The 24,902-nt window shown below is 62.6% G+C and overlaps 1 protein-coding gene across 1 annotated transcript; it reads left to right on the plus strand.

Annotated features, from left to right (window-relative positions):
- The first annotated feature begins 488 nt into the window (after positions 1–488).
- Positions 489–23,301, plus strand: C16H16orf74 (chromosome 16 C16orf74 homolog). Its single transcript, XM_058674818.1, has 5 exons — positions 489–523; positions 1,523–1,856; positions 6,564–6,615; positions 21,047–21,190; positions 23,126–23,301. Exons 1-5 carry the CDS (start codon positions 489–491, stop codon positions 23,182–23,184), a joined length of 624 nt encoding a protein of 207 aa, XP_058530801.1. The 3' UTR covers positions 23,185–23,301.
- Positions 23,302–24,902: the final 1,601 nt, after the last annotated feature.

The raw sequence follows: 24,902 nt of genomic DNA on the forward strand, positions 1-24,902 counted from the left end.
GGCCTTCGTGTTCCCTGCGCCGAGCTGCTTGCTTGTTCACTCACCTTTACGCTCCCCCAGCACCCTTGTCGGGGCTGAGCTGGGACATCGTGCCCCCAGGGACAGCTGGCGCTGCCCACAGATGGGCTTTGGTCATCACCACTTTAGGCACAGAAGTGGAGGCCAGGGACACTGCCCCACAGCCCGATGTGCACAGGTGGCCCCTGGCACATGGCCCTCCCACATGGGCCCACAGTGGCGGGCAGAATGCAGGGGACTCTCCAGCCATATCTCGGCCCTGTGATGTCCACACCCACCCCTGTGTGCACCCTGGGCACCCTGTCCTCTGCCCTGCTCAGGCTCTTGGAGGGACAGGGTCTTCCTGTGAGGCTGTCACAGGCAGGATGCCACAGCAGGGCCTCTTGCACTCAGCGCTGAAGGAGACGGATGGATCCTGAACTCCTCTGAGGGAACGGAGGGCTAGACAGACTTATCCCACCAGTGCCAGGATGGGGCCTGCCCAGGACCTGCAGCAGACGCCAAGGTAACCTCCAAGGGGACATTTGGAGCCCTCAGCTCCCCTGGGGAGGACCCAGGGTGCAGGCCCCTCAGCAGCCCAGGAAACAACCCCTTGGTTCCTGCGGAGCCTAAGGAGTCTCCCCAGGCCTGCAGACCATAGGGAGGTGGACTTTAATCAAACACCCATGTGGCACCAGGTGATGGACCCCGGGGACTGGGAGCACCTGGTGGCAGGCATGCCCACCCCCTCCCTCCCTCCTGAGCTCTGCCAGGCTTTGTAGCCCCTCCCCAGGGATATGCCCTCCGCTGGGAGCCCCCTGCCTCAGCCCAGACCAGAGCCAGGCCTCCTCTTGCTGCTGGCGGAGGAGGGACACTGCCCTGGTCCTGCTGCGTGGTTTGCGGGAAGGGGATGTGCTACATTTGCTCACTGGGGGCCAGAAGGGTGTGTTTTGAGGGGGTACACGGGAAACCTCCCTCCTCTGCCAGACTCGGTGTCCTCCTGAGCCTCCAGCAGGACCCGGGCTACAGGGTGTCCAGCCCTCAGTCCACCAAGGAGGGGGTGCCCCAAGCTAAAAGGCCCCTGTACCCACGCAGCAGGACTGGGTGGGGGGAACTCCCAGGTGCCCAGCATCAAAATCCCCAAACTCACCCAGGTGGCTCCCGTAGGCTGCACCCCCAGTTCATTCCAAGAAACGGGGTGCAGAGGTGTGTGAGGGGGCAAAGGAGCCAGACATCCACCCCAGGGAGGCGGGCCATCCACCCCCTTGTCTCTTGGGGTGACGGGCGAGGAGTACTGTCTGTCCCCGTGGACCACGCCCTGGAGGGGGTAGGGAATGGGGAGACTGTGGAAACCCCCTCTCTGGCCGCCCCTCCCCACAGGTGGGGCAGCAGGGGCTCACTCAGCGGGGTCCCTGTAGAGGATGGAGCCTTGGTGCCCCTTTACCCCCTCTGCCTGGGGTGAAGTGCCACCCGCAGGCAGCCTAGCCCCTGCCCCGCGAAGGGCTCACCGCGGAGATCCTGCCAGGCCACCGCCCAAACTTTTCGCCGGCCCCCTCCCCGGGGCGGGGCGGGAGGAACCGGGCGGGCCGGGAGCCGGGAGTCCGGGGCTGCGGCCGGGCGCGCGGGGCCGGCGGGCGGGGCGGGCCGCGTCGGCACCGCCCTCCAGGTGCCGGGCGGGGGCCGGAGGCGGGCGCGCGGCGGCGGCGGCCCGCGAGCGCCGGCCGGGCCATGACCCCCGCTCCTCCCTCGCTCAGGCTCGTCGCCGCGGCCCCCGGAGCGCGGCCGCCGCCCCCGCTCCCAGCGCCCGGCCAGGCCCCGTGCGCCCCGGGCGCGGCGCGGCTGTGAGCCCACAGGAAGCGGTGAGTGCCCCGCGCCGCGCGCTGCCCACCCCAGCCCCTGGCCGCCCTGCCCCCGGAGCCTCGCCGAGCGCCGTCCACGCCCCGCGGGGGGCTCCGCTGCGGGCAGGCCGAGGGCCGGGGACCCCTGCGCGCCGTTGGGCCGGGCGCCGCCCCGCCTCTCGAGGACTCCGCTGCCGACACGCGGGGCCTTGGGAGAGTTGGCCCCAGTGGCCGCGGTGCAACTTCCGCAGGGCGGTGGGGGGTGTGTCCCCGCGCGTGCCTCGAGCCCCCCAGCCCTGCACCTGACACCCCGCGCTGTCACCGGTGCCTTGGAGTGGACCCGACCAGCCTTGGCCGAGCGCTGGACGGGAGCCCGGCAGGGGGTGGGGGCGGGAGGCCTCGGGAGGAGCCATTTCCCCTCATCGAGGATTTCAAAATGTATTATTTATGAGCCGCCGCACTTAGGGGCCCCCCCCACCCCCCGAGGCTCCTGTGCATCAAAGCAGGTTTGCAACCGCAAAGGGCAGGCAGTGTGAACGCCCCGCGCCTGGCCGGGCTGGCTGAGCTAGGCGGAACTGTTAAGAGGGGGAGTCTTGCGTAGACGCCCGTCCCAGGCTGCTCCCCGGGGACCCGCGGCTGTGGGGGGCGGGGCCTCGCGTGCTGGGACTTCTCAGTCCCTAGATGGACCTCGGAGAACCTAGCGTGCAGTCTGAGAGCAACAGTGCGGTGGAGGACTTGACCTGTGGATGCGTGTGGGAGGCATGGTGCAGGTGGGGAAACTGAGGCTGGGAGAGTCCCAGGTTCCGAAACTCTGGCCCAGAGCCTGCCCCCAACAGCTCTCCCTCTCCCAGATGGTCTTGCACCAGAAAATGCCACCTTGCCTGGCCAGGTCACACCCACCCTGGGGTGCACACCCCACCCTTGGATGGGAGGGAGGGAGAGAGGGCAGCCGGGTATTTATGGAAAGCTTTAATCCCTGCCAGCCCCAAGGGGCTGTGAGTGCCACCTAATCCCCTCCCCCTGGGAGCACCTTCCCCTGCTGGGGGCACACTGCTTCCTCTGCCCTCAGCTTGGTCACCCCTGGAGACTAGAGGTGGGAGGGTCCCAGCCCCAGAGCCCGGCAGGGGGTGTCCTGCTGAGCACAGGGTGCTGACCCACCCCCTGCTGGGAACAGGTACCTTCTCTGCCCGGCTCCAAGGATGAGGCAGCAGGGTCTCGGAAAGGGACACAGTGACCCAGGGCCATTGGCTGGGAAGGGGCAAGGCTGAGCCCAGAGCTCTGAGCCCTGGAGCCAAAGGCTTTTCCCTTGGATGGGAACAGGTCACACCTCTGACTGCCAGGACCCTCACATCCATGTTCAGAACCCTACAACTAGACGGCATACACATGGCACGGTGTCTGTGCCCCAAGTGGACGCCCCCAGGAGCCGCCTCACTCCTGGCCCCCACCATTTGCATTCCTCCTTCCAGTTTTTAAATCAGGGTCTTCATTGCCGGGTAGGCTTGAGGGAGGCGCTTGTCTGAGCTGCAGCACACAGTGGCCGTGAGGAAGCAGGGGGCACGGGGAGGCCAAGGCCCAGCCCGGCAGGGGGTGCCCTCGTCTACTTCCTGTTGGTGAGAGGCTGTGGCTGCAGCTGTCCCAGGGCGGGGTCCGGGGGGGCTTCTGCAGAAACCGGCAGCTCAGTCTCAGGTCTGCGCCCCACAGCTGCACCCCCCCCAAGGAGGCATGTGACATGGGGATCACCTGGCCCAGCACGGTCCCTTTGGCTGGAATGACAAGAATTCTAATCCTGTTGCAAAAAGAGGGTGTCCCCTTGTGCCCGCTGTCCCGTGGGCAGCGAACACTCACCCCGGAGCTGCTGTAGCCAAGCCTCATGCTGGCCCTGCCCACTAGCCCACCTGCCTGGGCACATTCCTGCCCTCAGCTGCTCCTTCTAGAAGGTCTTTGTTAAGGAGTCAGGGCAGGCCTGGGAGGTAGGGACCCAGCCCAGAGCTGGCTTCCAGCCTGCCAGTCCTGTCCCATTCCTGGGCCTCAAGGTCCTTGCTTCGTGTCAGCTGTGTACTTCAGCACGTGGCGTGGCAGGTAAGCCAGGAAGGACTTCGCCAGAGGGAACATGTTCCCTGCATCCACTGGGCAGCCCTGGGTTTGTAGGATCCACTTGTGGCAAGCTCCCCTTGAGCCCTAGGGCCCAGGCGAGCCTCTGTGGCCCATGCACACCAGGCATCTGGAGGGACTGTGCAGACGCTGGGGTGTCTCCTAGTGGGGTCCCCTGGCTGGACTCTGTGTCCCTGACAGTGCCGGCAGTATGGGAGCCAGCCGCCGTGCCCTCACCACTGTGGGCCGCTGCCGGCGGAAGGCAGTGTCAGCCCGTGGCCTCATGTCCGGTCTGGGGGAGGCAGCTGTGAGCTGCACAGCCTCACCCTGCCGCAGCTCAGAGAGGGCGGGCCTGAGGAAGTGCGGTAACGAAAGACAGAGCTACTGAGAGAGAAAGGAGAAACAGAGCTTGCATCTACCAGTTCTCTTCCCAGAGGGCCACAGTGACGGGGCTGGGCCAGGCCGAAGCCAGGAGCTTCTTCGGGCCCTGCCATGCGGGTGCGGAGTCCCAAGGCTTCGGGCCGTCCTCCACTGCTTTCCCAGGCCACAGGCAGGGAGCTGGATGGGAAGTGGAACAGCCGGGACTGAAACCAACATTGCAGGCGCCAGCTTAGCCACCGTGCCAGCCCTGGAAATGCATCTTTAATACCACCCATCCCTCTTGACAGGGAGGATCTTGATTTGATATCTCAAGCTGCCATGCCAACAATTGGAGGGAACGCGTGGAGTGCCACAGCTAAGCCACCCCTGGCTGCGTCCCGTCCTGCCCTGTGTGGCTGTGTAACACCCGCAGACAGCTCCAGACCACAGCACAGGCCTCGCCTTGACCTACAGCTTCAGCTTCCAAGCGGGACCCTGGGAAATTGCTCACCGTCGTGTTGGATGGGAAGGACGTGGCTGAGGGTCAGTGCAGTAGAGTTTACAACAACCTTGGCCCACTGAGCCACAAGCTACCTGTCAGCCGACATGTCCACAGGAATGAAGCCTGAGGGGCTAAGAGCCCCTGCTCCACAAGGAGCCAGAGAGAGGAAGAGTGGAGTTTCAAGTCTTTCCACATGGGGAGTGGACAGGGCTCCCCTGTACCCAGCACACCCCTAGGGCCTGTCCTGCTAGCACCCCTCGGCCCTACGCCCTCGCCGTGTGTGCTGTGCCCTTCACCCCCACCTTCAGGGTAAGGGAAATGGGGGGCTGGTGCTGTGGCATAGCGGGTAGAGCTGCCACTTCAGTGCCAGTACTCCAGATGGGTGTTGGTTCAAGTACCAGCTTCTCTACTTCCAGTGTAGCTCTCTAATGCACCTGGGAAAGCAGCAGCAGATGGCCCAAGTGGGGGCCCCTGCACCCATGTGGGAAGCCGGAATGAGGCTCCTGGTTATGGTCTGGCCCAGCCCTGGTGGTTGCAGTCACTTGGGAAGTGAACCAGCAGTTGGAAGACCTTTCTCCTGCATTCTTTTTCTGTCTCTCAAATAAACAGCTCTTTCTAAGAAAGCGTTAATAAAGCTCCTGGCTCATCCCCCGGCAGACATCTCATGCCGTCTCTGGCCCCATCTGTACGTCTAAGGAATCACGCTGCACACCCCCACCAACCCGCCATCTCCACGTTCAGTTCCATAACTCCTCAGCGAGCTTGAACCCTGGTTTCTGGCTCTGGGTCCCAGGGCTGGGGGACCTGAGAGGCTGTGCTGCTCTCTGGGGGAGGGTGATGTGTCTCTGGGGTTCCCAGCTGGCTCTGCCTCCACACCCCCTGGAATGCACGCTTGTCCCCGGCGTCCTCAGAGCAGTGTGTCCATGCTTCTCACGCTGAGCCTGCCCTGGCCCCTACCCCTGCTTCCTCCCAGGGACCTCCTGACCTGAGCGCAGTCCCTTCCTGCTGCCCAGGATGCTGTCCCCGGCTGTCCCCCAGACGGCGGCAGGAGGCTGGGCTGTCTTCCAGGGCCCTCCTCCCTGCCTGTGTATCCACCTTGTCACTCTGAACCGTCTCAGTTTGGAGGCGGCGCCTGCTTTGGGCTCCGTCCACACGTGGCACGTTAGGCAGTCTTCTAAGGCCGCATTCCAAGAACCTCAGGGGGAGGTAGTGCAGCCTTGGGAGGGGGAGGCAGGGCGGCAGGCAGGAGCACCCAGCTGCTGAGCTGTCCCAGGCGGATTTGGAAAGTGAGAGCTGCCAGCGGTGGGCTCATGACCCCCTGCCCCCTCGTGCCCCCCCACCTGGCTTAAGTAAGGTCTGACACAGGACAGGGTACAGGGATGCTCCCGGGGTACTCCCTAGGAGCCTTCATTTTCCCGAAGTGTCCGACTATGGGGCTCCATCCTGGGGGCCTGGACAGTCCCGGGCCTAGTCCAGGCTCCAGGACTCCTGGTCAGCTGGGTGACCTCGGCAGGTGACGCTGCCTTTCTGAGCCGTGATTTTCACATGTGTGAAGTGCAGACAGTGACAACATCTTCGCAGGGGGATTCCCAAGGTGCCAGCTGCTGACTGGCAAAGCCCTCGTGTCCAGCAGCTGGGTGCCTCACACAGCCTGCAGTCCCGAGCAGACTTGGCTCAGGTGCAGCGCCCCCAGCTCACAGGCTGCACCCACCGGGCCGGGCTGGTCGCACGTGGCCAGTTCCAAACAGTCCCGCCCACCGCTCTCTCCACAGGCCTGCAGGGTTGCCGGTGCCGACATGGGGCTGAAACTGTCCTGCCTGAAAGGTAAGGCCCACCAGGGGGGCGGGGAAGGGCTGGAGTCAGGGAGGGCCTCACAGCAGTATGCAGCAGGTGTCTTGTAAGTGCTCTCTGGTTCTGAGTGCCTCGAGGCCTGCCCTGGAGCGTCATGGGGAGGTGTGTTCCCTGGGGACACCACAACCAACCCCAACCACAGTAATCCCAGGCTGTGCAGAAGGAGCTGGGAGCCCAGGTTTAGCTGCAGTGCTCACCCTCCCAAGACAAACTCCGGTAGGTAGTCCAACTGCCCACTGCTGGGAGATAGGTCAGTAGGGAGAAAGTTCTGGAAGAACATGGATTCACCCAGGGATGTCATCGGTGTTGATGAGACCTTTCCGTCCAGCATCAGTTGGGGGACTCTCAGACTCCCTGCTTGGTGTGACCCACATGGAGGCTCCCACCTCGTGTCCTGCCCCAGGGACAGATGCCCGAGACCCCTTCCAATCCCCGGGCTGGGTGCTGCGGCCCACCAACCCCAACCCTGTCTCAGGTCGTCCCCATCCAGCAACGCTGTCCTGCTCTCACTCTTTCCAGTTGTCTCAAGTTTCCATAGTCCATGGCACCTGTCCCTTTGGCTGGGGCCTGGCAGCCCAGCATATCCCAAGCCTATTCCAGCCTTTGCCAGCCTATCCCAGCCTATCCCAAGCCTACCCCGAGCCTATCCCAGCCTGTCCCAACCTATCCCAGCCTATGCCAGACTATCCTAGCATATCCCAAGCCCCACTAAATTGGCCTCAGCTTCTTCCACTTCCTTCCTGCTCCCAGGAACTCGGTTGCCTGCTGCCCCCTGACACCTGCACACCTCTGCGCCTGTGCAGGTGGGCCATCTTCCTGGGGGGAATCACCTTCCCTCTCCCCTGCAGAGAGGGGACTGTCCAGATGGCATGAACTGGGAATGAAGCACCGCCTTAGGGTTTTGGTGTCACTGCCATTGCCTTGAGACCTGGAACTCGTGTCTGCCGTTCCACGCAAGCGCGAGTGTGCTTCCTGCATCAGCCCCCCGCTGTCCGAGTGTGCTTCCTGCACAAGCCCCCCGCTGTCCGAGTGTGCTTCCTGCACGAGCCCCCCGCTGTCCGAGTGTGCTTCCTGCACGAGCCATGCATCAGCCCCCCGCTGTCCGAGTGTGCTTCCTGCACGAGCCCCCCGCTGTCCGAGTGTGCTTCCTGCACAAGCCATGCATCAGCCCCCCGCTGTCCGAGTGTGCTTCCTGCACAAGCCATGCATCAGCCCCCCGCTGTCCGAGTGTGCTTCCTGCACAAGCCCCCCGCTGTCCGAGTGTGCTTCCTGCACGAGCCATGCATCAGCCCCCCGCTGTCCGAGTGTGCTTCCTGCACAAGCCATGCATCAGCCCCCCGCCGTCCGAGTGTGCTTCCTGCACAAGCCCCCCGCTGTCCGAGTGTGCTTCCTGCACAAGCCCCCCGCTGTCCGAGTGTGCTTCCTGCACGAGCCCCCCGCTGTCCGAGTGTGCTTCCTGCACGAGCCATGCATCAGCCCCCCGCTGTCCGAGTGTGCTTCCTGCACGAGCCCCCCGCTGTCCGAGTGTGCTTCCTGCACAAGCCATGCATCAGCCCCCCGCTGTCCGAGTGTGCTTCCTGCACAAGCCATGCATCAGCCCCCCGCTGTCCGAGTGTGCTTCCTGCACAAGCCCCCCGCTGTCCGAGTGTGCTTCCTGCACGAGCCATGCATCAGCCCCCCGCTGTCCGAGTGTGCTTCCTGCACAAGCCATGCATCAGCCCCCCGCCGTCCGAGTGTGCTTCCTGCACAAGCCCCCCGCTGTCCGAGTGTGCTTCCTGCACAAGCCCCCCGCTGTCCGAGTGTGCTTCCTGCACGAGCCCCCCGCTGTCCGAGTGTGCTTCCTGCACGAGCCCCCCGCTGTCCGAGTGTGCTTCCTGCACGAGCCCCCCGCTGTCCGAGTGTGCTTCCTGCACGAGCCCCCCGCTGTCCGAGTGTGCTTCCTGCACGAGCCCCCCGCTGTCCCCCCACTGTTAGGGCTGTTCCAGCACCCACTTGCTTCAGTACTGCTTGTGTCAAGTTCCCTCAGGCCCAGGAGCCAATCCTTTGAGCACTAGGCAGGCTGTGGGTACTGTTTGTTGTGAGCGAAGGAAGAATTTGCTGGAAGGCTAAGGAGAAGCCACAGGACCCTGAAGAAAGGAGAGGAGGAAGGAATTTCCAGAAGGTGTGACCGCGCGTCCCCTGACAGGGCGGAAGCAGTGCGGAGAGTATCTGGTGGCCCACCAGGGAACAGGGAGGTACTTATTGACCAAGTATGAGTGGAGCCATGTTGGTCTGGGCCTGACTGGGTGGATCTGGGCCTGAGGGGTGGATCTGTGACTAAGGGGTTGATCTGGGCTTGAGGGGTTGATCTTTTCCTGAAGGGTTGATCTGGGCCTGAGGGGTTGTTTTGGGCCTGACTGGGTGGATCTGGGCCTGAAGGGTTGATCTGGGCCTGAGGAGTTGATCTGGGCCTGAGGGGTTGATCTGGGCCTGAGGGGTTGATCTGTGCCTGAAGGGTTGATCTGGGCTTGAGGGGTTGATCTTTTCCTGAAGGGTTGATCTGGGCCTGAGGAGTTGATCTGGGCCTGAGGGGTTGATCTGGGCCTGAGGGGTTGATCTGGGCCTGAGGGGTTGATCTTTTCCTGAAGGGTTGATCTGGGCCTGAGGGGTTGATCTGGGCCTGAGGAGTTGATCTGGGCCTGAGGGGTTGATCTGGGTCTGAGGAGTTGATCTGGGCCTGAGGAGTTGATCTGGGCCTGAGGGGTTGATCTGGGCCTGAGGAGTTGATCTGGGCCTGAGGGGTTAATCTGGGCTGAGCAAGCTCTTAAGCTCTCGAAGCTGCAGATGGCTCTTCTCTGGGTGCTGCCCAGGGTGAAGCCCGAGTGTGAAGGGGGCCCTCCCTATGCTTGCTGCTGAGCCACAACCCCCACATCCTTCTCCAGATTGGGCCTGTCATCACCCCAGGTGGACACTGCACCCACAGACACTACTTCGTCCTAACGGCTCTGGGGCTTCTCTGGAGCTATGGGGTCTGTCCTGTGATGTGGGAGTGCGGGTTACTGCCCCTCTCTGACTTGACCCCGGGCTGTACCATTCACAGCAGCTGGGGACTTTTCTCATAAAGAACCTATCCTTGCAGGTGTAGCTGAGGCCGCTTCCCTCCTATCCCGGGCTCTGCCAGGGGCTAGAGGTGCACTCACCAACTTTCACAGGGGCTGCTAAGGGCTGGGGAGGCGGAGTGGGAAAGGCCAGTTCTGCTCATGTACCCCGCCTTGCCAGCTCTGTGCTGCCAGTCCTGGTCTCTGCAGTGGCGAGGGCCAACATGGGCCCAAGTGTCACCCAGGAGCCAGGCCCAGCCCTGCCACCCAGAGGCCACGCACCTCTCTCGGTGGGACTTTTTCCATAAGTGTCCACTGCCCTGCAGTCCCGTGCCAGTTCTGTTGGCTGCCTCGCAGCCTCCCTCCTGGCTGCCCACGGTGTGCTCTGTGCAAGCCTGTGCTGGCGTGCAGGGTTGTCCATCACGCCAGGAGAGAGCCGTGCTCCCCAGAGCCTCGTTCCGATCATGTCGTCACGACTGTCCCACTCCGTCCAGGGCTCGCCTTTGAGGCATCTCCAGTGTGTTACTTGCTGCCAGGTGAAGCATCTTGGCTTTCTGGTTTATTATTGTTATGATGTCTTTGGGATAAATCCCAGAAGTCGGAATGCCTGGTCCCACTGTGAGTGTGTGTGGTGCTCCTTCCTGGGCCCACACCATGAGCCTCTGTGTGATCGACTCACCCCCGAGGAGGCCCAGGCCATACCGTCCGCTTAGTGTGACACTGCTGTGTCCCACGTGGAGTCAGGACCCAGGGAGGCGTCCAGAGGCCTCGCATCAGCTCCATCCTTCTCCGCTGAGGACATGGGGCTCAGGGCATTCCCTTCTCGCCCCAGCCCAGTCCAGGAGGATGTCATTTTGAGGTGCTCAGGTTCATGAAATCTGCAAACATGCCATTTCTGGTGAGGTCTGGGTTACTCACTGGGGTGAGCTGAGTGTGACTCTCACTTCCGAGCCTGAATGACCACTGGCTGTTCAGGTACTGGGAGCCAGGACCCAATCAGGACCCAACCAGGACTCTTGGAACCACTTGGCTGCTCCCAGGAGGCCCGCCCGCACCAGGTTCCTGGATAAAGCTGCATCGCGGCTCAAGGCCAGCTCTGCCGAGGCCTTGCAGCAGGCCAGCTTTTCCGCTGGGGACCTCTAGCTGTGCTCGGGGCCTTTCAGGGTGCTTTTTAAACTCCCTACTTGGCTCCTAGTTTTTTCTTTCATTTATTTAAAAGGCACAGTCACAGAGAGAGAACTCTTCCATCCAGTGGTTCATTTCCCATATGGTCACAACCACCAGGACTAGGCCAGACCCAAGCCAGGAGCCTCCTCCTGGTCTCCCACGTGGGTGCAGGGGTTCAAGGACTTGGGCCATCCTCTGCTGCTTTCCCAGGCCTTAGGCAAGGAGCTGAATCAGAAATGGATTAGTCAGGACTGGAATAGAACCCATATGGGATGCTGGTGCCACAGGGGGAAGATGGGCCTGCTGTGTTATTGTGCTGGTCCCTTCTCTGCGCTTCAACCAAAGGCATTATAGTTCTGACTGCCACCTGGTCCCCGCTGTCGCCTTGGAGGGTGTGGCCTCCTGCTGTGTGTGGTGTCCAGGTGGCCGTGGGAGATCTTTGCACGCCTGCTGTGTGTGGTGTCCAGGTGGCCGTGGGAGATCTTTGCACGCCTGCTGTGTGTGGTGGCCAGGTGGCCGTGGGAGATCTTTGCACGCCTGCTGTGTGTGGTGGCCAGGTGGCCGTGGGAGATCTTTGCACGCCTGCTGTGTGTGGTGGCCAGGTGGCCGTGGGAGATCTTTGCACGCCTGCTGTGTGTGGTGGCCAGGTGGCCGGGGAGCTGTTCCTTCCCCAGGAGGGAGCAGAGTGAGCTTGAGGTGGGTTGTTGTGCTCCCAGAAGAAATAAGTGACACGTATGTTAACATGCGTGATTTAATCCAGTACATTACAGACTTCAACATGGGCTCCGGCTGGCTGCCCTGGGGGATTCTGGCGGAGGGTGGGTGTGGGAGGGGTGTGTCCTGCTGGTCTGTCTCAGGGCTCAGGTTAGCTGGCACCCTCTTCCTCCTGCCATACCAGGACTCTGTCTTCCAGATCACCTGGGCACTCATCTTACAAAACCTTACTGTGGGGAAATTGAGGCCTGAGGCGGGGGTGGGGCAGGTGGCATGGTCATACCAGTTCTCTCCTCATGGGTGTGGCGAGGGCAGCTGACAGCAGGTGCCCCTGTGGCCACTGCTATTCTCTGCCCCTCTGTTCTGTCCAGCCTATGCCATCCAGTATCCATGCCAGCCCCCCACGCCCACTCCATGCCGCAGGGCCCCACAGACTCCAAGGTGCTGGGAAGATACAGGGACCCTCCGCATGTGCGGTAACTACTGGCTGCAGCAAGTCCCCTCAGGCCATTATATCCCCACACTGCCAACGCACAGACAAGCTAGCTGGCGGCCTCGTGTGGGAACCGTAAACCCAGCCCACTCTGAGAGGCCATCCCTGGCATTGGGGCGGTGCAGGGAGGAAGGTGTTCCTGCAAAGCGCAGACCAAGCAGCCGGCAGCTGTGGCTTAATCCGGGGCTCCCTGAGGAGTTGGGGGGCAGGTCTTCGTGCATTGAAAGCGGGGCTGTGAGGTGCCAGGTGCCCGCCTGATCAGCCTGTGCCCAGGTCCCTCGTGACCTTCCCTTCCTGGTCAATGGTGCCCTGCTCTTGGGGAACAGCCAGGTGGGCTCCATCGGCCTGGGGGTTACAGCTGAAGGTGACAGTCGCATTGTGTCCCCTGACACACATCACCGCAGGACAAGCCTGGCCTTGGAGGTTCTTACCTGTCAGAGAAACAAGTGACGCTGGAGTCTGGTGCTGAGCCCCGAGCGAGGCCAGGGTGGCTTCCTTCTGACAGAGAACAGCTAAGGGGGACAGACAAGAGGCTGTGAGTGCTCCAGGAGCTGCTGTGACAAATGCCGCAGGTGGGGGTGGGGGACTTCAAACCAGACCAATGGGTCCTGCCAGGGAGACCCCTGGGGCCAGCGGGGCAGTGCCTCTGTGCCTCAGGTCTCAGGCCCCCGGCTCTAGGTCTCCCCCCGTCACCTTTGGATTTAGAGCTCAGAGTCCAAGATGAGCTGCTGGCTGGTTACACCAGCAAACACCTCGCTTCCAAGTCAGTTCTAATGCTGAGCGCCTAAGTTGATGGGAACTGGGCACCCCACTCAACCCTCTGCAAGTCACTTCCCCTCGGGGCCTTCCTGGGTGCAGGGCAGGCATGTGCCCAAGTGGCAGACATCTGGAGCCTGACACCAACGGAGGAGCCCAGCTGTGCCCCGACCTTCTGAGACCAAAGGGGACCCCTCTGGAAGCCATGAGCTGTTAATGGGCGGGCCCTAGCGTCCCAAGGGCCCCCCTCACACCTTCACCTTCAGGGAGGCTGGATGGCATCAGTAGGCTTACAGATGGGGACGCTGAGTTGGAAATTGGGGCGGAAGGAAGGAGGGCGACTTTCAGCCAGCACGGTGGGGCAGCCAAGAATGGAGTAACCTGGGGGCAGAGGTCAGAGTTCAACTCCCAAAGATCCCAGTGTATGCCAGTCCTCAGTTCCACTGTCTGTACGGGGTGAGGGGTTGGGCTCTGAGACCCGAGATGAACAGTAGCCGTGGGGCCCAGTCAGTCTTGGCAGCCTCCTGCTCTGGGGGGGAGGCGCTTCCAGGGGTGCAGGACCCTGAGCAGGAAGAGGGACGTGGGGGGAGCTTTCCTGCCGAGCCCCCGGGAGCCGCATGCGTTCCGAGAGGGGTGCACGGAGGCTGCGCCCTGCCCCTGCCATGAGCTCTGGGAGTGGGGCTGTGTCCTAGGCGGGCAGCATGGCGCCGCTGAGCTAAGACACCCCCAAGAATCAGGTCACATGGTGTTCTCCTGCGCCTCACCCTGGCATCTCTGCGACACTGCACACACATGGTGACTGCTGCTGTCTGCCCGCTGCCCACTTGTGATGGCTGCGGCATTGGTACCACAGGACACTGACCTGGAATGCCTGCTCAGGTTCCCCTTGGCCGCATCCGGGCCACACGCTGCCCGGTCACCGCGAGCCTGGCCGCTTCGAGTGGTGCCTTGGTATTTGGTATGAACAGGCATTTTGCCAATGGTTTTTGGCTGAGCAGCCCCTGAGAGCTGGGAGCGTGGCTGACCTGGCACGTGCCTTCACTCTTCCTGGCCCAAGGTTGGGGGATGGCTTCTGGGGATTGGCTGTTGCGACACCTGTGTGTTTGGCCTCCAACACTCAAGTCTCAACTGAGAGTGGCACTGCTGCCCTGCCGTGGAGTGGACGTGGGGTTGCAGCTGCTGCCAAGCCCTCTGCCCGCTGGCGGGCAGACAGGCACCCCTGCTGGGTGCGCAGCCTGGCCCAGGTCCCCAGGCTGCAGGCTTGAGCAGGGCATCCATGCCTCCCGACCGAGCTGGTCAGCTGTGCTAGGCATAGGACAGCATGGTCCAGGAGGGCATCACCCAGGAAGGCTACCAGGCCTGAAGGAACTGGCGTGCTAAAGAGCAGACGGCAGGAGTCCCAGGAGATAAAGCTGAGCGTTGAGGCCATGGTTCAGGAAGAAGTCAGGAATTGAGGGGTGACAAGGGCGGGCTGGGCTTAGCTCAAGGAGGAAGGGGACATTCCTTTGCCAACACGGAGGAGCAGATTTTAGGACCACTGCGAAGTTTGGTGTCATGGGAGCTCCCACGGCAGGATCCAGCCCAGCTACCCTGAGCTAGAACCACAGGCTGCTGCCCGCTTAGCCCTACGTGCCTGGGCTGGGGCCCACCTCCGCTTCCAGTCTGGTTTCCTGTTTGTGCACACCTCAGGAGGCAGCAGGCGATGGCTCAAGTGGCGGGGTCACCATCACCCACATGGAGTTCCTGGCTGCTGGCTTTGGCTGGCACAGCCTTGGCTGGTTGGTGGCTTTTGTACAATGAGCTGGCAGATGGCAAGCTCCGTCTGCCTCTCAAGTGTGAGTAATGAATTCCCCACTTTTTAGAAAGAACTTAGGAGAGCAGTATGGATTACGGGGACAGTCCTAGCCCGTGAGCCTCCGCGCCCTGCTCTCCCCCGAGGCCAGGCTGTGATGGGTGTAAGTGGGTCCGGGCAGTCCCGGTGATAGCTGGCACCCTGGCTCTGCAGATGGGGGCTGCCTGAGGCAGCGGGGAGCAAGTGAGCTGGGCTGGGGTCACGGCATGCGCTCTCTGGGACCTCCTCAGTAGACCCTGTTCCAGAAGCTGGGAGAGCGGAGGGACCCCTGGCCCACTCAGGAGCAGCGCCGGAGCAGATGGTCCCCAGGCTGGCCCCACCCCGGTCCCTGGTAGAGCAGGAAGCCCTCCTGGCTCACAGCAGGGACTTAGCCCATCTCTCTTGTCGCCATTGCTTAAGCTAAGCCTCCAGCACCTGCTGTCCTCGGGACAAGGGAGGACCAGCAGGCAGGAGACCAGGAGCCCCCCTGCTGGCCCCAGGCCACACATGGGTGGGTCAGGCTGGGGGATCTGCGGTGTTGGCCCTGCCGCCGGCTGCTCACCTTGTCCTCATTCCCAGTCCGGCTCCTCTGGGGTCAGCATCCACAGTGCCCTGCTCATTCCAGAACCCTGGCACACAGTAGGGCCACAGCACATGCAGAACACAGCCAGGCTGGGCCTTGGGCAGCAAGGCCGGGGCGCCCGAGACAGGCGCCCTTCCTCGGGGCCGTCCAGATGAGGAGGAAGCAGAGAGGTGGTAGCTGAAGCATGAGCCAGGAAGCAGGTGCCAGGGCTCAGGGCAGCTTCCTTGGTCCCCTGGCTGTGCTGACCGGGTGTCACCTGGAGGTGAAGTGGCTCGGGGCTCCCAGGCCTGGGGAGTCGCTGGGCAGAGTGCCAAGACCTCTGCCTATTTTCCCGAAGTTTTTTAAAATTTTGTTTATGTTTATTTGAAAAGCAGGACAACAGAGAGGGATTGAGAAGTCTTCTGAATGTCCCCGGCAACCGGAAAAGGCCAGGCTAAAGCCAGGAGCTCGGAGTCCATCCGGGTCCCCTCTGGGTAGTGAGGACCCAGGTCGGTGAACCTGAGCCGTACTGCTGCCTCCAGGGCACGTGGGCAGGGAGCTGCAGCAGAAGCGGTGCAGGGGTCTAACCAGCGGCCAGGGCTCCGAGTGAGAGAGCCACGGGGGCTGCCCCGGCGCGCCAGCGCCTCCATTGGTCTTTGCCCCAGTGCTGTGGTTCCTCCCAGGCGTGCGCCAGTGGCTCATCCCTGACGCAAGCATAGGCTTTCTCCTTAATTAAAAAGAGATTGAAAACCTCCACCGCCGTCTGTCTGCCAAAGGCAGAGCCTGCAGCCGGCCCCAGCCTCAACTCGTGACAGCCCAGGCTTTTCCTATTGTGGAATTAAAAACAAAACAGATTAAGTGCATCTGGAACCAAGGGAGGCATTTGTTTGTTTTTTAAAGATGTATTTATTTTTATTGGAAAGGCAAATTTATAGAGAAAAAGAGACAGAGAGGAAGATCTTCCATCCACTGGTTCACTCCCCGAGTGGCCGCAATGGCCGGACTGAGCTGACTCAAAGCCAGGAGCCTCCTCTGAGTCTCCCATGTGGGTGCAGAGTCCCAAGGCCTTGGGCCACCAGGCCACAAGCAGGGAGCTGGACAGGAAATAGCGTCCATACGGAGACAGCTTAGCCAGTTGAGCCATCGTGCCAGCCCTGCTCTGTTGTAAGGCAGAGTTAGAGAGATTTTCTGTTGTCTGTTGGTCCACTCCCCAAGTGGCCGCAATGGCCGCATGGGGCTAGCCAGGCAGTCCACCAGGGCCTCCCATGTGGGAGCAGGGGCCCAAGCACCTGGGCTCAGCTCCAGTTTCTTCACGGAGCCGGATCAGAAACAGCAGCTGAGGTATGAACTGGCTCCCATACAGGATGTAGACACTGTGGTCAGTGGCTTAACCCGCCATACCACAGCTCTGGCCTCCCCTCCTGGGAACTGAGCCCTCACCTGCCCACTTGGCTCCCGGGGAGGCCCTTTAGAGCCAACCCCTGCCCGCCTGGCTCCAGCTCAGGGCTATACCCTGATGACCCCAGACAAGGTCCTGCCTCAGTGGACCAGGCACCTGGAAGGTGGGGTCTTAATGCCATCTTGGGGTTAGGGGAGAAATAATAGGCTCCACAGCCCCGCCCTGCGAGCACTTTCATCCTGCGCCCCCCCAACCATACCGTGGAGTGTCCCTGCTGTTTCCAGTGGCCCCAAAATCTTCAGGTCCCATGTTTGTGTTGGCGGAGGAAATGGGCTGGACGGGGACTTGGGGGCTGTGCCCTTGGCCCTTGCTCAGGCAGCTAAGTCTCAGCAGCTGAGTGGCACCCAGTGGGCCCCCAAATCAAGCAGGTGCTCCCAGTGGGCCCCCAGTGGGCCCCCAAAGCAAGCAGGTGCCCAGACATGCATCTGTGGTATCACTCAGGGTTTACAGTCAGCAGTGTCCCGGAACAACCGGGCCAGGTCTGGGCGCTCCTCTCCTGCTCGCCCTGTGTGGAATGAGGGGCAGTTCCAGAGGAGTGCTGGGCACCACCCTTCCTTCTGCAGGTGAGAAAGCAGAACTGAAACTTCCCCTGCATCGTGGGTCCCCCGAGGGGCAGTGTCTGGGGGACAGGGACTGACAAAGGCGGATCCCCAAGGCGGGCGTCCAGGGCTGTGAGCTAAGGCGCAGTCCTCAAAAGATCCAGTAGAGGGCGCCCTTACCCCACGATGCCGGCACAGGCCTTGCTGTGGGTTGGAGCCAGAAGCACCCGGCAGAGCTGGGCACTGCTGCAGGGAGAGATGTGGGGTGTCTGGCTCAGCCCCCCAGGCCCAGGGCTTTGGAAGGAGGACGAGCAGTGGCTTACAGGAAAATGTGTGTGCATCCATCGTCCTTGTCTGGACAAGGAGTGTGAGGACAGGGCCTGGCCGGGGATGATGGCAGGAGGCCTAGAGGCATAGGGTAGGGGGAAGCTGGGCACTGCCCAGGACTCTCCAGGCCTGGCCGCTGGCTCCCACTCCGCATCCCACCCCTGGTGTTTCGTCCCTAGTAATACCAGTCTTATGGCCCTGGTTTTGCAGACAGGTAAATGGGCACTTGGGCCACTGGTTCCCTCGGTCGCCTGGCTGCGGATGGGAGACTCACCTGGTGCCCTCCCTCTTCGAGCAGGTGGGATGGGGCCCGCGTGAGCATCTCACTGCCCAGCAGGCAGTGGGTGGCCACCCAGGCACTGTGGCCCTGGAGCCAGAGGCACAGCCGGGCCTGGTCTGCCTGGCCTCACAGGGCCTTCCTGTGCAGTCCTTGCCCAGGCAGCCAGGGGCAGGGACTTTGTGTCTGGTTTGTGTGGGGCTCTGCCCCCAGGAGTGAGCACCCCCACGTGCCAGGGAAGGGACTGGGTGTGGGCAGTGACCCCAGCACCCTGGCTGAGCCACCCTCTGGGAAGGCTTCCTGCCCCACGTCCACCATCCTGCCCTGGAGCCTGGACTCAGTCCTCCTGGGGCCCCAGGGAGGGGGGCCCTGCAATCCTAGCCAGGCCCTTCCCCTCAGGAAATAGGCTTTTAATGGTCTGAGGCAGGCACATAATTACCGAATCACAATCCTGCCCTAGCACGAAGGAGGCTGGCCGGAGCTGGCATTTGCTTGTTAATCCCCAAAGTCGGCTTTATGCAGCCTGGGGTCTTGCCCTCCTTCCGGCCAGTGACCTCACCTGGGGCGCCTCCCCTGCTGCTGCCCGTGCAGCACCCTCTGACCTTCCACACCCCCACATTGAGCGGCCTGAGGCTTCCAGGCCCCAAGCGAGCCTCCTGTCACCCAGGCTTCCCTTTGTGGTGGGGACAGCTTCCACCTGCGGCCGGGCCTGGGGCTTGGGTTTTGTTGTCCCCATGTTGGCAAGCCTCAGGTGCCTAAGATTCCTTCTGGGATGTCTGTCGGACGTGTCCCAGGCCCAAGCTGCCAGTCCCGGCCTGATGGTGTACTGGAGGGCCCAGGGCCACACACCACCGCTGTGTTGGGACACAGCGACAGCCCCTGGCCTCTGCATCCTCTGTGGCAGGACTTGCCGGCTGCCCGGCCAGGCTGGCAGAGCTGTGCAGCCAGTGCAGGCTGCAGCATCAGACGCTTCCCGGGGCTGGCGTGGTGGCGCTGCTGTGAGAGCAGCTGGCAACTCCGCCATCCCATATGGGAGCACCGGTTCGAGTCCCAGCTGCTCAGCTACCAGTCCAGCTCCCTGCTAACACGCCTGGCAAAACAACGGGAAAAGACACCTGTGCAGGGAACCAGGCTGGGGCTGCTGGCTCCTGGCTGCCGTCTGGCCCAGACCTGGCAGCTGTGGCTGTTGGGGAGTGAACAGATGGGAGGTCTCTCTCGTTTCTTTCTATGTGTGGCGTTCTGCCTTTCAAATCAACCTGTCTGCCCGTTGTCAGGAATTCTGCTCACTCCACGGGGTAGGGTTGTGGTTACAGTTGGCTTCTGGAGCCAGCCTGACCCTGGGTGTTCCTCTCTCCCTGCTCCTGTCCGGGCTCCCTGGCCGTCCACCTACGTGTGGCTTGTGCCACTCTCTGACCCTCAGATTTTGTGTCTGCGACTTAGGCAGTGGCAGCAGGCTGTGAGGGACCAAGTCTGCCCTGGACCAGCATGGCCTTTCCGAGGTGTCCCTCTGGGGCGGAGAACCCCCTGCCTACCTCCGCTACCTTCCTGCTCTGCTGTCTTAATGGAGAGGCCCAGAGCTCCAGAGGTGCCTAGGGGCCCGGCTTGCAGAGGTCAGCTGCTCCCCAGTGGGTCAAGTCGGAGGCCAGAGTGAGAGTCCAGCACAGGCTCTTGGGATCTGGCTGATTGCCTGGGCCTGCGCTATTCCACCCCAACCCCTCACCCCCTCACCCCCTCACCTCCTCGCCCCTTCGCCCCCTTGCCTCCTCAGCCCAGACAGCTGCTTGGCCCCAGCCCAGTGATGGGAAGAGTGGCCTACCCACGCTTCTGACCCCAAGAACAAGTCTGGGGGTTCCCATAACCCTCTCCCTCAGGTTGGGTCATCTGCTGAAAGGACTCCCAGAAGCCCCCGGAGCCGCTGCTGAGTGGTCAGCTCAGCCAAGGCGGAGGGAGGAGGCCAGCCTTGGGCAGGGGAGCAGATGGGGGACTGGCAGCCAGGGAAGGGCCGTGTGGAAGCGTCAGAGCGCCAGTCCCATTCCGTCCCTGGTGGGAACAGGTGTGGCCGGTGTGGCCTGGGGGAACGAGGTCGCGCTGGGGAACAGTGGAGGGAGGGGACGCCAGGACATGCATGTGCACAGGGCGACAGGGCGGAGACGGGGTGCAGCTCCACGGAGGGTTTACTGTTTATTTTCAATATTTATTGCTTTCATTTGGAAGGTAGAGTCACTGAGAGGGAAGGGAGGAGAGAGATCTTCCGTCCACTGGTTCCCTCCCAACATGGCCACCGCAGCCGGAGCTGGGCCAGCCTGAAGCCAGGGGCTTCACCCAGGTCTCCTGTGCCGGTGCAGGGGCCCAAGCATCTTCTCCTGCTTTCCTCCGCATGTTAGCAGGGGCTGGATCAGAAGTAGAGCGGCCAAGACTCGAACCAGCGTTCATCCAGGACGCTGGCATCCCAGGTGCTGGCTTCCTCCGCTTTGCTGCAATGCTGGCCCCAGGACCTTTGATCCTCTGTTGTGTGTATGTGTCTCCAGAAGGAGGCCCGAGGAGGCGGGATTTGCTCAGAAAGCTACACCTGTGTGACATTCCGACTCTGGTCACGGAGCCCGTGTGTGCTGAGGGGAATAGAGGCCAGTGCTGCGGGGATGGCCTGGGGCAGCGGGCAGGAGCTGGCCGGTGTTCCCAGCACACAGGTTGTGATCTCATTGTCAGGTTCCGCTGTCCTCAGGGTGGACAGAGGGGGAGGGCGGGAAGATGGGTGAGCCAGCCCAAGGAGGGAAGGGATGGGGTGAGCGGGGTGGGGTCTGCAGGCCCAAGATTGCTTCATGACCCGGAGTGTGGACAGGTGACAGACGCAGAAACAGAGGGACTGGGCAAGGACCCAGAGAGGTGGCCAGGCCGTGGGAGACCCCGACACAGGTCATATCCATGTTGGGCTCGGGGGCAGCACTCCCTGTGGCCGGAGTCCCTGCTGCTTGCCTGCCACACTTCTGCGCCCAGAGGGGCTCCTCCTGATAATACCTGGGACAGAAATTGCTGCCCTCCATCAGAGGGGCCTGCTCCTGGAAGTCGGGGCACCAGTGCCTGGCCGGCCGCACAGCCTTGGGGCCCGCTGCGATGGCCAGGGGTGGGGGCAGCCATGGCGGCAGCTTCCAGCAGCACTGATGCCTGTCTCTGCTGTGTGTGTGTCCACGGCCCGGCTCCCCAGGCTTTAAAATGTGCGTCAGCAGCGCCAGCAGCAGCCACGACCAGGCCCCTGTCCTGAGCGACAAGCACCTGGACGTACCCGACATCATCATCACGCCCCCGACGCCCACGGGCATGGGGCTGCCCAGGGACTCAAGGCAGACAGGTGAGCCAGCGCTGGCGCCCTGGACGGAGCAGTGCAGGGCAGGCCCAGCTCGCTGGAGCTCCTTCCCTCCTTCCCTCCCCACCCCCTGAGCTAATTAACAATGTGTGCTCAGATCTGGCCACCGCTGGCCACAGCCCCAGCAAGACGCAGCGTGTGGAGCAGTCAGCTGTCCAGGCCTGCTGGCAGCAGGGACGCTGCTGGATGGGGCTGGCCTGGCCTGCCAGTCAGCTTGTTGATGAATGTGCTGTCCTGCTGGCTGTGGCCACCGGCTGGCTGGACGCACCACTTGGAAACACAGCCTGTGCCCAGGCTGGGCCGCGGGCCTTCTAGCGGCAGCTGCTCTCAGAGAGGATGAGCCCAGATGATCCGCCTCCCGCCAGCTGCCCCTGTACCGATGCCGCAGGAGGAGGGCCATGGGTTCCAGAGGGTCACTGGGCCAGGCCCAGCAGCGTGCTGAGGGAGTGACTGGATTTTCACAGGGTAACTGAGTTAGGAACAGTCATCATCCCCATTTCATAGGTAAGCTGAGGTTCTGGGCGGGTCCCTGCCACGCCTCTGGCAGGGGGTGGAGCTGGCCTCTAGGGTCCGGGGCCTGTCCTGGGGGACCCCGAGGTTCCTCACAGTAGGGTCTTCTGGCCTCGGACACACTGTCCTTACTGGGCACCTAGTGACGCAGTGTGTGCTGGGCACCCTTGGGGGCGGGTGTAGTTGGATAGAATATCGCAGATGAGCTAGGTTGACGCCCCAGCTCGCCCTCCGGAGCAAAGGACCAGGAGGTGATCGGATGGCTCTGGGCCAGGTGCCGTGGCGGGCCGACCTCCGTAGTGATGCCATAGCCGCTTTCCCTCTGGCACCTTCCCAGCTCCTGGCACTGGGCTGAAGGCTTTTCCTGGAGCTTGGTTAACTGTTGTTCCAGCTGTGCCACTGGTGGGCACCAAGCTGACCCCTGGTGTGGAGCTGGGAAGAGAGACAGGTCCAGAAAGGAGACTTCCCAGAGGCTCCCTGTGGACTGGGGCAAGCAGAACCCCCACACCAGCTGCTGTTGGCCCTGGGCACTCAGGGGGCTGTGGCTGGGCCCCGAGCGGCCTCCTGTCCTCCCCTGCGAAGTGAGGGCATCTGGCCCAGCCCGGGGTGGGGAGGATGACAGCTGCCCCCAGGGGTCTGAGGGTGGGAGGTTCCTGGGCCCAAGAGAAGCTCTAATTATTGATTTATTTGTAATTCCTTTTATGTTTGAAAGGCAGGAGATGAGAGGAGCCTCCTACCCTGCTGGCTCACTCTCACAGGGGCCCCATGTGCCATTCCCTGGGGAGTGCATGTGTAGGAGCTGGCACCGGGAGCAGAGCCAGGCCTGGCAGCTTAACTGCCACCGGAAGTCTGCCCCCGGGGCGAGCCTCTGCACTTCACCACTAGGGCCAGCGCCGGCGCCCCCTCCTGCTGCCAGGCCCCGCCGGGGGAGGTCTGAGGCCAGGTCCCACGCTGTGAGCAACAGGTGCTGCCTTCCTGGGTCCCCCAGTCTGTGAGGTGGGAGGACGGCAGTGCCTTAGGGAGACGAGGGCCCCTGGGACAGAGGGCTCCTGCCGTGGGCCGGCGTTCACAGTGGTTACAGACAGTGGGTAAGGTGGCCAGGCCTGGGGGTACCCAGGCAGGGTCCAGGCTTCCCACTGCAGCCAGGGACTGGCAAGCAGGTCCCTCGGAGGTGGGGGGTGTTCCCAAGCCCTCCTCCAGCAGCCAGCCAGAGCCGAGGAGGGGGCCAGGGACCCCAGCCAGACTTCCAAGGCCAGAGGTGTTGCTGGGGAGTGGTCAGGGGCGTCCCTGGGTTCTTGCTTGGGCTCCTGGGCTGCCGCTGCCCTCCCGTGTGAGGGGTCGGGCACAGGCCAGGGCCGCCCCGTGGGACGGGGAGCTGCATCCCAGTGTGAATCCCCCTGTTGTTTCTAGTCTGGCTGGACGAGACCGGCTCAGGCCCAGAGGACGGAGAGATTGAGCCCGAAGCCTGAGGCAGCACCACGGCCGCTGACCCCTGCTGGACACGGGGAGGAGGCACCACACGCCTGAGGCCGCGGTGACAGCTGCCTCCGGCCGGGGAGAGGGCTCCCCGGGACAAACAGCAGGAGGACGGCAGTGACAGACGTGGCCGTGGCCGTGGCCGTGAGGGGCACCCTGTCCTAAGGCCCCGGAGACGGACGGGAGTGACTGCTTGCGTTCTGTATCAGGTTCCTTGGCTGCGCTCCGTGGGCAAAGGTGGAGGCAGCGCCACCAGGGACAGGTGACTGAGCCCCGGGGAGCGTCTGGCCCGCGTGGCCCGTCAACACAACCTGGGGGCCTTGGTGTGGCCGGGGCCCAGTCAGCGGGGGCTGTGGTCCACACAAATACACATTTTTTGGAAGTGAGGCCGGGCCGTGCTGGTATTTTGTTCTGGCTCCGGGCCTGGAACTCGGTACACATCTCCCATGGGAGTGGCCATCACATGCTACCTCCTGGCACGTTAGCATGAAGCCGGGTCAGGCATCGGAAGCAGAGCTGAAAGGAGATGTGGGTGCTGCAGGCAGTAGCTTAGCGTGCTGTGCCACTGTGCCCTTTGAAAGGCACTCTGTCAGCTAGTGTCCGTGTCCCACTTCAGTCCTGTCGTGGGTGTCTGCGTGTTTCCTGTGGCCCCCTGGGTTGGGGTCGCCCATGGTTTTAGCTAGGTTTCTGCAGAGCCTAAGCCACAGAACTGTATGCAAGAAGCGGATTGGGGAGGTGGCTTAGTCTTCCCCAGAAGGCCTCAGAGGCCCTGCAGGGGCCGTGGGCGCGGTGGGTTGCAGCAGGGCCAGGCTGGAGTCAGCCCCAGGCCTGAGGCGCCGGTGGAGACCAGGTGTGCCCTCCCAGCTCTTCCTGCTCACTGAGAACCCCAGTGACAACATGCACGGATCACTGCCAACCAGGTAAGCACTCTAGCCTCGGCGGCACGGGGACCTGGTCATGTGACAGGAGTGCCTGCCTGACTGGCAGACCTGACCTGCAGCCCTGCAGAGGTCGGAGCACCCTCCAAGGCAAAAACAAAAGATGGCCAAGTCGTTGGGCCTCTGCACCCACGTGGGAGACCTGGGAAAAGATCCGGGCTCCTGGCTTCGGCCTGGCGCAGCGGCAGCCGTCTCAGCCATTTGGGTAGTGAGCCAGCGGATGGAAATCTGTCTCCTTCTAGCTTTGTAAAATCTGCCTTTCAAATAAAAATACATCTTTTAAAAATTGCCAACCATAGCCATGGCTGGGATGAACCAAAGCTAAGATCCAGAACTCAACCTGAATCTCCCACATGGACAGCAGGGACCCCACCACATGAGCCACCGCTTCCCCAGGTTTCTGATACAACTTCGTAGTAGCGCTGGGACTCAAACCCAGGCACTGGATGTGGGCTGTGGGCATCCCCCGCTAGCCCCACCTCTTCACTGGGCGAGAAACCAGCACTCTGCTCAAAGCAGTGACCAACAGCTCAGGAAAATATGTATTTAATAACGACCCTAGGATGGAAATGAGCAGCTGGGGCTGGGCAGTGTCTTTGACCCCCAACCCTCAGTTCCTGTCTGGACTCAAGGCCACTGCTCACGGTGCGTCTGTTGTCCCCCCTGTTCCTGCACCCCCGGGTCCTCATCATCCCTGACAGCCGTGCGCGTCTTCCTGGGCTGCTCTGGCTTTGCCTGTCCAGCATGTGAGCCCTTGACCACTCCCCAGGACT

This window comes from Ochotona princeps, chromosome 16, assembly GCF_030435755.1.
Source record: "Ochotona princeps isolate mOchPri1 chromosome 16, mOchPri1.hap1, whole genome shotgun sequence".
NCBI lineage: Eukaryota > Metazoa > Chordata > Mammalia > Lagomorpha > Ochotonidae > Ochotona > Ochotona princeps.

What these genes read in the sequence shown, in the direction of transcription:
- C16H16orf74 (XM_058674818.1), top strand. Translation starts at nt 489, where the DNA reads ATGGGGCCTGCCCAGGACCTGCAGCAGACGCCAAG. An exon ending in GAAACTGTCCTGCCTGAAAG is followed by an intron (nt 6,616 to 21,046) that starts GTAAGGCCCACC and finishes CCGGCTCCCCAG; the next exon opens with GCTTTAAAATGTGCGTCAGC. An exon ending in CAGGGACTCAAGGCAGACAG is followed by an intron (nt 21,191 to 23,125) that starts GTGAGCCAGCGC and finishes TGTTGTTTCTAG; the next exon opens with TCTGGCTGGACGAGACCGGC.